Here is a 13595-nt window from a genome sequence, read left to right as displayed (position 1 = left end):
CTAAATGGTATAAGTTCAGGTTTTTAATTTTTCAGGTGATTCAATATAAGATAATCCACTGGCTCAATGAAGGCGACGGTCAAAGTGAAATTATGGAAAAAAATGGAGCTGTAATTACAACCTGGCACTTCTAACAACCACCTGGAAGAGCTGGTAGAACCCAAAACTGCCCCCATCAGATAAACAGCACTGAAAGCTTTGATCTCTGAGAGAGAGGAGAAGATCAAGCTGCTTCAGATCTGAAAACAGTCCAGGTGTCTGTGCATGTTTTATACACATAAAATGATAAAAATATATATATAATATATGTATGTATATGTCGCTGCATCTCACATCTCCATTTTGGTCATTTTTCAGGTTTTTGACATAATTTTGAAAAAGCCTGCTGTTGTTTACGTTGTGTGTAAGTTTCATGATGAACGGACCGAAATGACTTGGAAATATTTCTGGTTCCATTGACTTCCATTAAAAGTAGAGTATGTTTTTTCCTTCTCCTGTAAAGTGACCATTCTGGAGGTGTGGGGTTTTCTTCAGACAACAGCGACATATAATATTATATTATATTATATTATATTATATTATAGATTTTTATTTATATAGCACATGTAGTGTATACATATAAGCGTTTATACAAAAATATAAAGTTTAACAGTAAGAGAAGAAACTATAAGTATTCATTTAGAATTACACGATAAAATGAAACTGTCTCTCTCTCTCTCTCTCTCTCTCTCTCTCTCTGTCTCTCTCTCGGTCTCTCTCTCGGTCTCTCTCTCGGTCTCTCTCTCGGTCTCTCTCTCGGTCTCTCTCTCTCGGTCTCTCTCTCGGTCTCTCTCTCTCTCTCTCTCTCTCTCTCTCTCGGTCTCTCTCTCTCTCGGTCTCTCTCTCTCTCGGTCTCTCTCTCTCGGTCTCTCTCTCTCGGTCTCTCTCTCTCGGTCTCTCTCTCGGTCTCTCTCTCTCGGTCTCTCTCTCTGTCTCTCTCTCTGTCTCTCTCTCTGTCTCTCTCTCTGTCTCTCTCTCTGAATGCTCCGTATGTTACTACATGTCTATCTGGTGTTCTTACAGTGTGTAGAGCAGCTGTACTGGTCAGTGCGGAGTGTTTGTGTCTGAGACGTCCTTGAGTTATATTTAACCCTTCAGTGTTGACGTGTGGAGAATTTGAGCCCACGGACACACACAGGACGTGCTTAGCACTAGAGGCTAATGTAGCTAAAAAGTAATGGAAGCTTATTTTCCACCAATTATCATGGAGCTCAATGCACAGCTGAATCCTCTGCGTGGGTCAGAGCGCGTGGAGTCGTCCAGTGTCTCTAATTGTGCTGATTATGCGGTTCCTGACTCTGTATGACTCCTGTTCCCTACAACCTCCAACAATCTGAAGACGAAACATGAGACACCAACCATGTCTGAGCTGACCGACTGCAAGTAGTGCCACCTACAGTCTTCTTTGGCCACACACCCCCAGAAACGGTTCTTCAGGGGTTTATTATTAAAGCTAGTGATTATAATCAGAACCGTGAGCACCGACAGAACTACTTCAAAGAATGAATGGTTTGTCTCTGTGACTGGCGACGTGTGTGGTTCTTTAAAGAACCCATTGAAACATGCTTTTATATAGCACCAAAGGGGTGTTACTATTCTTACAAGTCAGAACATTTTAAGGTGCTGTATAGAAACCTTTGGCCAAGATGCTCCAGTACTAAAACTAAACAACCACAAATCTTTGCCAGTTGAATATATTTGGGATTGTTGCACTACAGTACTCTATTTCAGTAAATATTTACTATTTACTTTTTATCAGTACTCTATTTCAGTAAATATTTACTATTTACTTTTTTATCAGTACTCTATTTCAGTAAATATTTACTATTTACTATTTCTCAGTACTCTATTTCAGTAAATATTTACTATTTACTATTTCTCAGTACTCTATTTCAGTAAATATTTACTATTTACTGTTTTTCAGTACTCTATTTCAGTAAATCTTTACTATTTACTTTTTATCAGTACTCTATTTCAGTAAATATTTACTATTTACTTTTTATCAGTACTCTATTTCAGTAAATATTTACTATTTACTATTTCTCAGTACTCTATTTCAGTAAATATTTACTATTTACTATTTCTCAGTACTCTATTTCAGTAAATATTTACTATTTACTATTTCTCAGTACTCTATTTCAGTAAATATTTACTATTTACTGTTTTTCAGTAAATCTTTACTATTTACTTTTTATCAGTACTCTATTTCAGTAAATCTTTACTATTTACTTTTTATCAGTACTCTATTTCAGTAAATCTGTACTATTTACTATTTTTCAGTACTCTATTTCAGTAAATATTCCCTTTTTATCAGTACTCTATTTCAGTAAATATTCCCTTTTTTATCAGTACTCTATTTCAGTAAATATTTACTATTTACTATTTCTCAGTACTCTATTTCAGTAAATATTTACTATTTACTATTTCTCAGTACTCTATTTCAGTAAATATTTACTATTGACTTTTTCTCAGTACTCTATTTCAGTAAATATTTACTATTGACTATTTCTCAGTACTCTATTTCAGTAAATATTCCCTTTTTATCAGTACTCTATTTCAGTAAATATTTACTATTTACTATTTCTCAGTACTCTATTTCAGTAAATATTCCCTTTTTATCAGTACTCTATTTCAGTAAATATTTACTATTTACTATTTTCAGTACTCTATTTCAGTAAATATTTACTATTTACTTTTTTATCAGTACTCTATTTCAGTAAATATTTACTATATTTCAGTACTCTATTTCAGCAAATATTCCTTTTATCAGTACTCAATTTCAGTAAATATTTACTATTGACTATTTTTCAGTACTCTATTTCAGTAAATATTTACTATTTACTTTTTATCAGTACTCTATTTCAGTAAATATTTACTATTTACTATTTTTCAGTACTCTATTTCAGTAAATATTTACTATTTACTATTTTTCAGTACTCTATTTCAGTAAATATTTACTATTTACTATTGTTCAGTACTCTATTTCAGTAAATATTTACTATTGACTATTTTTCAGTACTCTATTTCAGTAAATATTTACTATTTACTTTTTATCAGTACTCTATTTCAGTAAATATTTACTATTTACTATTGTTCAGTACTCTATTTCAGTAAATATTTACTATTTACTATTGTTCAGTACTCTATTTCAGTAAATATTTACTATTTACTATTGTTCAGTACTCTACTGAAATAGAGTACTGAAAAATAGTAAATAGTAAATATTTACTGAAATAGAGTACTGAAAAATAGTAAATAGTAAATATTTACTGAAATAAATATTTACTATTTACTATTGTTCAGTACTCTATTTCAGTAAATATTCCCTTTTTATCAGTACTCCATTTCAGTAAATATTTACTATTTACTGTTTTTCAGTACTCTATTTCAGTAAATATTTACTAGTTGCTTTTTATCAGTACTCTATTTCAGTAAATATTTACTATTTTTCAGTACTCTATTTCAGTAAATATTCCCTATTTTTCAGTACTCTATTTCAGTAAATATTCCCTTTTTTATCAGTACTCTATTTCAGTAAATATTTACTATTTACTATTTCTCAGTACTCTATTTCAGTAAATATTTACTATTTACTATTTCTCAGTACTCTATTTCAGTAAATATTTACTATTGACTTTTTCTCAGTACTCTATTTCAGTAAATATTTACTATTGACTATTTCTCAGTACTCTATTTCAGTAAATATTCCCTTTTTATCAGTACTCTATTTCAGTAAATATTTACTATTTACTATTTCTCAGTACTCTATTTCAGTAAATATTCCCTTTTTATCAGTACTCTATTTCAGTAAATATTTACTATTTACTATTTTCAGTACTCTATTTCAGTAAATATTTACTATTTACTTTTTTATCAGTACTCTATTTCAGTAAATATTTACTATATTTCAGTACTCTATTTCAGCAAATATTCCTTTTATCAGTACTCAATTTCAGTAAATATTTACTATTGACTATTTTTCAGTACTCTATTTCAGTAAATATTTACTATTTACTTTTTATCAGTACTCTATTTCAGTAAATATTTACTATTTACTATTGTTCAGTACTCTATTTCAGTAAATATTTACTATTTACTATTGTTCAGTACTCTATTTCAGTAAATATTCCCTTTTTATCAGTACTCCATTTCAGTAAATATTTACTATTTACTGTTTTTCAGTACTCTATTTCAGTAAATATTTACTATTTGCTTTTTATCAGTACTCTATTTCAGTAAATATTTACTATTTTTCAGTACTCTATTTCAGTAAATATTCCCTATTTTTCAGTACTCTATTTCAGTAAATATTCCCTTTTTATCAGTACTCCATTTCATTAAATATTTACTATTTACTATTTTTCAGTACTCTATTTCAGTAAATATTCCCTTTTTATCAGTACTCCATTTCAGTAAATATTTACTATTTACTGTTTTTCAGTACTCTATTTCAGTAAATATTTACTATTTGCTTTTTATCAGTACTCTATTTCAGTAAATATTTACTATTTTTCAGTACTCTATTTCAGTAAATATTCCCTATTTTTCAGTACTCTATTTCAGTAAATATTCCCTTTTTATCAGTACTCCATTTCATTAAATATTTACTATTTACTATTTCTCAGTACTCTATTTCAGTAAACATTTCCTATTTACCAAAGAAGAAAATGAGTTATGAGCATTAAATCACTTTTTTCTGTCAAAGTTTTCATTGAAGCTGAGCTGAAATGCAGTTTTAAACCCAAAGCTTTGAAAAGTAATGCACATTAGTGCCATCTGGTGGATGAATGTATGAACAGCAGCTGTTACATTACGGTGTGTTTTCTCGTGCAGGGATTTTCTCTGCTTCAGGGTTTTGGGCTAAAACAGTCCAGATCTGCCCATTCTAATGCTTATTCACTGATCTTGTGTTCATTTTAAAACAAATTAAGCAGTGATTTTAGCTGCTATTTTTGATGCACTGTTTCTAAACTCCAGTCTTAAGTGTAAAATTCTTGTATCGAATCATTTTTTGTTATTTTTCTCCTGAGGTCCACTTTGTGCAGTTTTATGTACCAAAAACACTCAGAAGTAATTTTCCAAACTCCCTTTAACTCTTACAGTTAAACAAGCTGTTTTTCTTACTGTGCCTTTAAGGCTGATGTATGTAAATGAGCTCTGTTTTGATTGGGTGATCTGCATTGTGCCTTGTTCAAAAAGCAGAATAGGCTGTAATGCTGCTTTAGGGTGAATGTGCATGGCTAAACTGCTGCAGGCTGAACTGGCAGTTTTCTGTGATATGAGGCCATTCATTTTCCCTTCACCTCTCCGTGTCCTCTGTGCTCTACAGGCGGCGCTGATGAGCCAGCAGTTTGGAATCAGAATGAACCGGACATTTCTGTGCTCAAATTTCTCCACAACTTTCCAGAGCCGTGCAGAGAAAACACAGTAAGACTGAAACCGAACTGTCCTGCCAACCACTGTAACAGCATGAACTGTGGTCAGTGCTCACTGCAGAATTCAGCTGTTGAACCAAGAAGGTCAACAGACTGCCTCAATCCTGTCCAGCCCAGTCCAGTCCTTCTTATTCTTTCCATTTCATTGCAGTCCAGACCATCTAAGCTTACTCCTGTCAAGCGAAATCCAGCACCTCATCTCGTTTTGATCATTTAGATTCCAATCATGTCCATTTCAGTCCATCTCATTCATTACATTTTATTCCTTTTCAGTCCAGTCCAGTCCAGCCCATCTAAGTCTGTTCCAGACCACATCTGCTCAGTCTAATCCAGTCCAGTTCAGCCCATCTAAGTCTAGCCCAGTCCAGTACAGCCCACTTCTTCTCAGTCCAGTCCAGTCCAGTCCAGCCCATCTAAGTCTGGCCCAGACCACTTCTTTTCAGTCCAGCCCAGTACAGCCCATCTAAGTCTGGTCCAGACCACTTCTTCTCAGTCCAGTCCAGTAAAATACAGACCATCTAAGTCTGGTCCAGACCACTTCTTCTCAGTCCAGTCCAGTACAGTACAGTACAGTACAGACCATCTAAGTCTGGTCCAGACCACTTCTTTTCAGTCCAGCCCAGTACAGCCCATCTAAGTCTGGTCCAGACCACTTCTTCTCAGTTTAATCCAGTCCAGTTCAGCCCATCTAAGTCTAGCCCAGTCCAGTACAGCCCACTTCTTCTCAGTCCAGTCCAGTCCAGTCCAGTCCAGTCCAGCCCATCTAAGTCTGGTCCAGACCACTTCTTTTCAGTCCAGCCCAGTACAGCCCATCTAAGTCTGGTCCAGACCACTTCTTCTCAGTCCAGTCCAGTACAGTACAGACCATCTAAGTCTGGTCCAGACCACTTCTTCTCAGTCCAGTCCAGTACAGTACAGACCATCTAAGTCTGGTCCAGACCACTTCTTCTCAGTCCAGTCCAGTACAGTACAGACCATCTAAGTCTGGTCCAGACCACTTCTTTTCAGTCCAGTACAGACCATCTAAGTCTGGTCCAGACCACTTCTTCTCAGTCCAGTCCAGCATGCTTTAGTCTAATCCAGTCTGGTCCATCTGAGTACGTTCTGTCCATTCCACTCCATTCAACAAGCAAACAACCAAAAAGAGCCCAATAAAGCACAAGATAAGGTAAATATTGATCTTACCAATTTTCTTGACCTCAGATTCCAAAATAAATCCAAACGTTCCATCCATGATCTGTAAGGCCGCTTTTTGCGCATCCAGTCAAATCCATCCTGTTGCATTCCCTTTCACTGCAGTCCAGTCTGGTCCAGACCACCTAAGCCTACACCAGTTCAGTACAATCCAGCGGAGACAATCTCGTTTCACTCGGTTTAATTCTAATCAAGACCTTCTAAGTTCATTCCAGTCCATCTCATTTCACTCATTTCACTTCAGAACAACACCTCCTGTAGAAAGCGCTGTACAAATAATTTCTCTGTGGCTTTGAACAAAAACAGAAAAGAAAAATAATAAAGACAATATGAGAATCATGTTTCTTTGGGTCTGAAAAGGGGATTCCAAACTTTCCTCGAGCCTTTGTTTCGCCCAAGATGGCCATCAACCCCATTTCCTTTTCCAGCACGTATTTTCAATTTAAGAGTCCCAGCTCCTGTTTGACAGCAAACACTGAACTTCAGAAGTGGAAACAAGACATGAGAGAAACTCCAGTCACCCCTTACCAGTACAACTAGTCACACAGTTCACACAGATGATGAAAGCGGAAAACCCATGCTAACAAGGTCTAATTATAACTTGGGGGTGTGTGTGTGTATAACTGTGTGTGAACCACCACATGTCCTAATGTGTGTCCCACTGGCTTTAATATGTGGTGATCCAGAGGTTTTATGTATGGTCAACATCCTAACATGTGATTCACAGGTCTTAATATGTGTCCCATATATGGTATTAAAATGGTCCTAATATTAGGCCTATTAGGTCCTAATACTGTGTGGCCCCCACGTCCTCATATGTTGTTTAAAGCTCCTAAGATATGACCCATGAGTCCTAATACTGCATGTGGTCCACAGGACACACTGTGTAGCTCACAAGTCCTACTATATGCTCTACAGGTTCTCCATAGACCCTAATATGGCCTACAGGTTCTAATATGGCCTACAGGTCCTCACGTATGGCCAACAGGTCCTAATATGGCCTACATGTCCTCATGTATGGCCAACAGGTCCTAATATGGCCTACGGGTCCTCATGTATGGCCAACAGATCTTAATATGGCCTACAGGTCCTCAATTACGGCATACAGATCCTCATATATGGCGTACAGGTCCTAATATGGCCTACAGATCCTCATATATGGCCTAAAGGTCCTAATATGACCTACATGTCCTTATATACAGCCAACAAGGCCTATCATGACCTACAGATTCTCATGTATGGCCAACAGAGCCTAATATGGCCTACAGGTCCTCAAATACAGTGTACAGGGCCTCATATATGGCCTACAGGTCCTCAAATACGGCGTACAGGACCTAGTATGGCTTACGGGTCCTCATGTATGGCCAACAGGTCCTAATATGGCTTACGGGTCCTCATGTATGGCCAACAGAGCCTAATATGGCCTACAGGTCCTCATGTATGGCCAACAGGGCCTAATATGGCCTACGGGTCCTCAAATACGGCGTACAGGACCTAGTATGGCCTACGGGTCCTCATGTATGGCCAACAGAGCCTAATATGGCCTACAGGTCCTCATGTATGGCCAACAGAGCCTAATATGGCCTACAGGTCCTCATGTATGGCCAACAGAACCTAATATGGCCTACAGGTCCTCATGTATGGCCAACAGAGCCTAATATGGCCTACGGGTCCTCAAATACGGCGTACAGGACCTGGTATGGCCTACGGGTCCTCATGTATGACCAACAGGTCCTAATATGGCCTATGGGTTTTCATGTATGGCCAACAGGTCCTAATATGGCCTACAGGTCCTCAATTACGGCATACAGGTCCTAATATGGCCTACAGGTCCTCACATATGGCCTACAGGTCCTAATATGGCCTACAGGTCCTCACATATGGCCTACAGGTCCTAATATGGCCTACAGGTCCTCATATATGGCCTACAGGTCCTAATATGGCCTACAGGTCCTCATATATGGCCTACAGGTCCTAATATGGCGGACAGTTCCTAATATGGCCTACGGATCCTCATATATGGCGTACAGGTCCTAATATGACCTACAGGTCCTCATATATGGCGTACAGGTCCTAATATGGCCTACAGGTCCTCATATATGGCCTACAGGTCCTAATATGGCCTATAGGTCCTCATATATGGCCTCCAGGTCCTAATATGGCCTACAGATCCTCATATATGGCCTACATGTCCTAATATGGCCTACAGATCCTCATATATGGCCTACATGTCCTAATATGGCCTACATGTCGTAATATGACCTACAGGTCCTTATATACAGCCAACAAGGCCTAACATGACCTACAGGTCCTCATGTATGGCCAACAGGTCCTAATAATGCCTATGGGTCTTCAAATACGGTGTACAGGTCCTAATATGGCCTACAAGTCCTAATATGTATTGCTCAGGTCTTAATATGGCCTAGAGGTCCTCATATACAGCCTACAGGTCCTCAAATACAGCCTATTGGCCTTAATATGTCCTACAGGTCCTCATGTATGGCCTACAGGTTCTAATATGGCCTACGGGTCCTCAAATACAGCATACAGGTCCTAATATGGCCTACAGATCCTCATGTTTGGCCAACAGGTACTAATATGGCCTACGGGTCCTCATGTATGGCCAACAGAGCCTAATATGGCCTACAGAGCCCAATATGGCCTACGGGTCCTCATGTATGGCGTACAGGTCCTAATATGGCCTACAGGTCCTCATATATGGCCTACAGGTCCTAATATGGCCTAGACATCGTAATATGACCTACAGGTCCTTATATACAGCCAACAAGGCCTAACATGGCCTACAGGTCCTCATGTATGGCCAACAGGTCCTAATAATGCCTATGAGTCCTCAAATACGGTGTACAGGTCCTAATATGGCCTACAAATCCTAATATGTGTTGCTCAGGTCTTAATATGGCCTAGAGGTCCTCATATACAGCCTACAGGTCCTCATATACAGCCTATTGGCCTTAATATGTCCTACAGGTCCTCATATATGGCCTGCAGGTTCTTAAATGGCCTACGGGTCCTCATATTCAGCCTATAGGCCCTAATATGGCCTACAGGTCCTCAAATACGGCGTATAGGTCCTAATATGGCCTACAGGTCCTCATGTACGGCCAACAAAGCCTAATATGGCCTACAGGTCCTCATGTATGGCCAACAGGTCCTAATATAGCCTACAGGTCCTCATATGCAGCCTACATGTTCTAATATGGCTTACATGTCCTAATGTATGTCCAATATGTTCTAATATGGCCTACATGTCCTCATATTTGTCCAACATGTCCTAATATATGGCCTCTAGGTTCTAATATATGGCCTGCAGGTCCTAATATACAGCCTATATATGGCCTACAAGTTCAAATATGTGGCCTACAGGTCATAATATATGGCCTACATGTCCTAATATATGGCCTACACATTCTAATATGTGGCCTCCAGGTCCTAATATGTGGCCTACAAGTCCTAATATATGGCCTACAGGCCCTCATATACAGTTTCTAATATGGCCTAATGCTTACTTATCAGGCTGTTCCTAACGAGGCTCCAGCATACATTACTGAGCTCTTTCGTCCTCTTCATAGTGCCAGAACTTTAAGTTCTTCAAATAAGGGGTTATTAACTGTTCCACGTACTAACTTAAAATCAAAGGTGGACCGGGCTTTTGCAGTTTATGCTCCAAAATTGTGGAATAATCTTCCTACTGATGTCAGACTCTCGGTGTTGTTTGTTTACAGGAGTCTGATGTTGCTGCGGTTGCTGCATCTTCTGCAGGTTCATCTAGAACAGACATGAAACCCAAACTCACGCCACGCGGCCCACCCACTCTAGAGCGGCTCAGAGACGAGATACAGGACATGAGAGGAGAACTGGAGGTGCTGAAGAGTCAACACAAGTGAGTGCACAGATACACTTTGTGTCCTACAGTCTGTAAACTCCAGAGTTTCCTCTGAAGTGAAGGGGTTAATAGTGAGTCTGTGCTGCAGTAACAGCCTCTATACTTCTGGGAAAGCTTTACACTAGATGTTGAACATTGCTGTGAGGATTTGATTGAGCATTAGTGAGGTCAGGTACTGATGTTGGATGTTGGTCAGTTCTGGATCACTCCAACTCATCTCAAAGGTGTTGGATGGAGCTCCATCACTCCAGAGAACACAGCTGGACTGCTCCACAGCCCAATGCTGGGGGGCTTTATGCCCCTCTGGCTCACAGACACCAGGGCTGTCTGGTTGCTTTTGTACAGATAGTGTGGCTGATTTATGCTGATAAACACTGTCCACTCACTGTCCACTCTATTAGACACTCCTGCGTTGTGGGTCCACCTTGTAGATGTAAAGTCAGAGACGACAGCTCATCTGCTGCTGCACAGTTTGTGCTGGTCATCCTCTAGTCCATCATCAGTGGTCACAGGACGCTGCCCACAGGACGCTGCCCACAGGACGCTGTTGGCTGGATATTTTTGGTTGGTGGACTATTCTCAGTCCAGCAGTGACACGGAGGTGTTTAAAAACTCCAGCAGCACTGCTGTGTCTGATCCACTCACACCAGCACAACACACACTAACACACCACCACCACGTCAGGGTTACTGCAGTGCTGAGAATGATCCACCACCCAAATAGTACCTGCTCTGTGAGGGTCCATGGGGGTCCTGACCACTGAAGAACAGGGTAACAGAGTATCAGAGAAACAGATGGACTACAGTCTGTAACTGTAGAACTACAGAGTGCAGCTATACAGTAAGTGGAGCTGATAAAGTGGACAGTGAGCGTAGAAACGAGGAGGTGGTCAGAATGTTATGGCTGACCGGTGTATGATCTCATTTTATTGCTTTCTCATTTCTTCTCATGCAGGAGAGACCTTAAACTGATGATGACCGAACTGGACGAAGAGAAGAAAATGCGCCTGTCACTGGAGGTGTGTTTACTGTACGGCTTAAATCGATTCAGTCAAAAATCAGCCAAACGTAGCAGATCAGATAAAACATGTTTGATATCTGAAGTGGAGCTACGAGGCTAATGTACCTAACAAGTAGTGGAATCTTGTGCCCCACCAATCAGCAACACTAACCAATCAGCTCTTAGTAGCAGTAACGCTAACCAATCAGCTCTCAGTAGCAGAAACACTAACCAATCAGCTCTCAGTAGCAGTAACACTGACCAATCAGCTCTCAGTAGCAGAAACACTAACCAATCAGCTCTCAGTAGCAGTAACACTAACCAATCAGCTCTCAGTAGCAGTAACACTAACCAATCAGCTCTCAGTAGCAGTAACACTAACCAATCAGCTCTCAGTAGCAGTAACGCTGACCAATCAGCTCTCAGTAGCAGTAACACTAACCAATCAGCTCTCAGTAGCAGTAACACTAACCAATCAGCTCTCAGTAGCAGTAACGCTAACCAATCAGCTCTCAGTAGCAGTAACGCTAACCAATCAGCTCTCAGTAGCAGAAACACTAACCAATCAGCTCTCAGTAGCAGTAACACTAACCAATCAGCTCTCAGTAGCAGTAACGCCAACCAATCAGCTCTCAGTAGCAGTAACGCTAACCAATCAGCTCTCAGTAGCAGAAACACTAACCAATCAGCTCTCAGTAGCAGTAACACTGACCAATCAGCTCTCAGTAGCAGTAACACTGACCAATCAGCTCTCAGTAGCAGTAACGCTAACCAATCAGCTCTCAGTAGCAGTAACGCTAACCAATCAGCTCTCAGTAGCAGTAACGCTAACCAATCAGCTCTCAGTAGCAGTAACACTAACCAACCAGCTCTCAGTAGCAGTGACGCTAACCAATCAGCTCTCAGTAGCAGTAACACTAACCAATCAGCTCTCAGTAGCAGTAACACTAACCAATCAGCTCTCAGTAGCAGTACCTCTAACCAATCAGCACTCAGTAGCAGTAACACTAACCAATCAGCTCTCAGTAGCAGTAACACTAACCAACCAGCTCTCAGTAGCAGTAACATTAACCAATCAGCTCTGAGTAGCAGTAGCTGTGAGTGTTCAAGACTCCATATAGAACTATTTTCTTTACTACAGAACCCTAGAAGAACCCTTGTAATGTAGTGTTTAGCCGTCATATTTTCCGTGTATGGAGTTAATGGGACGTGTCCCGGGTTCCTTTATGCTGAACAGTGGTCCTCCACCACGCCGGCCTCCAGAACCGAGTTCCCTCTGCTCTCTCTTTCAGGTGGAGGTAGATCGTCTGAAGAGACACATGTCCAAATGATGTGGACAGGACAAACTTTGACTGCCCTCTGACCCGCCCGAGTAACAGACACTAAGGGGGTGGCCTTTAAGACGAACTGTGTTTGAAGCTCGCAGAGCCACAGACGAGGGTTCTAGGGTTCTGCAGCCGATATCGGGTCAAGCTCGGCTGTAACCCTGTCTGTGGATGACGACCGCGCTGGCGTTATACGACCTGCACCGTGTATATATGGTATCGGTCAGAGGTTCGGACCTGCCTGCCTGAATGAACAGGTTTATGATCTCAAAGACATTTTCATCTAAAGGCTTATAGGTTCCCTGAGTTCTAGATATTAACCACGTAACTCTGAGGCAGAAAGCCTAAAGTGCTTTTGTTGTTTTTGGAGCGTGTTTTCCGCATCACATTTAAAACGGGCATTTATTTTTCAAAAAACGATAAAATTTCTCAGTTTCTACGTCGGGCAGCACAGATGTGTGGGGGGTAGCGAGAAGGGCCTGGTGTTGGGAATGCGAGAGGTTAATGCTTTGGGAATGTTCTGCATTATGGATATTGTGGTGCATGTAGTAGTCGTCGCCGGGTGCTGCAGCCTCGAACAGCACGTAAACGTTCCTCTCCCGCTCCTCTGCTCCTTTCTCTTTTATTTAACACGGCCACTTGTTTATGTTTGTGTTATGCCTAAACTGTCTGCAATAAACGGCCAGTACCTCGAGGTAA

General features: G+C 40.2%; 1 protein-coding gene and 1 long non-coding RNA gene across 3 annotated transcripts in view; one reads left to right on the top strand and one right to left on the bottom strand.

Annotated features, from left to right (window-relative positions):
• LOC119265443 overlaps nucleotides 1-7067 on the bottom strand; it is a 23240-nt gene extending 16173 nt beyond the window's left edge. Inside the window, exon 1 of the long non-coding RNA XR_005131650.1 lies at nucleotides 6660-7067. This is a non-coding gene — a long non-coding RNA (uncharacterized LOC119265443). The remainder of the gene's footprint in view (nucleotides 1-6659) is intronic.
• si:dkey-71d15.2 overlaps nucleotides 1-13595 on the top strand; it is a 19085-nt gene extending 5490 nt beyond the window's left edge. For both annotated transcript variants that reach the window (XM_037546243.1, XM_037546244.1), the window contains exons 4-7: nucleotides 5369-5466; nucleotides 10412-10569; nucleotides 11527-11590; nucleotides 12864-13595. In XM_037546243.1, the coding sequence (XP_037402140.1) occupies nucleotides 5369-5466; nucleotides 10412-10569; nucleotides 11527-11590; nucleotides 12864-12902 (359 nt within the window). In that variant the 3' untranslated portion in view covers nucleotides 12903-13595. The remainder of the gene's footprint in view (nucleotides 1-5368; nucleotides 5467-10411; nucleotides 10570-11526; nucleotides 11591-12863) is intronic.

This window comes from Pygocentrus nattereri, chromosome 16 (genome assembly GCF_015220715.1).
Source record: "Pygocentrus nattereri isolate fPygNat1 chromosome 16, fPygNat1.pri, whole genome shotgun sequence".
NCBI classification, from domain to species: Eukaryota; Metazoa; Chordata; class Actinopteri; order Characiformes; family Serrasalmidae; genus Pygocentrus; species Pygocentrus nattereri.
Note: the sequence above shows the minus strand (reverse complement) of the source record. Positions and strands in the feature narration are given on the sequence as shown.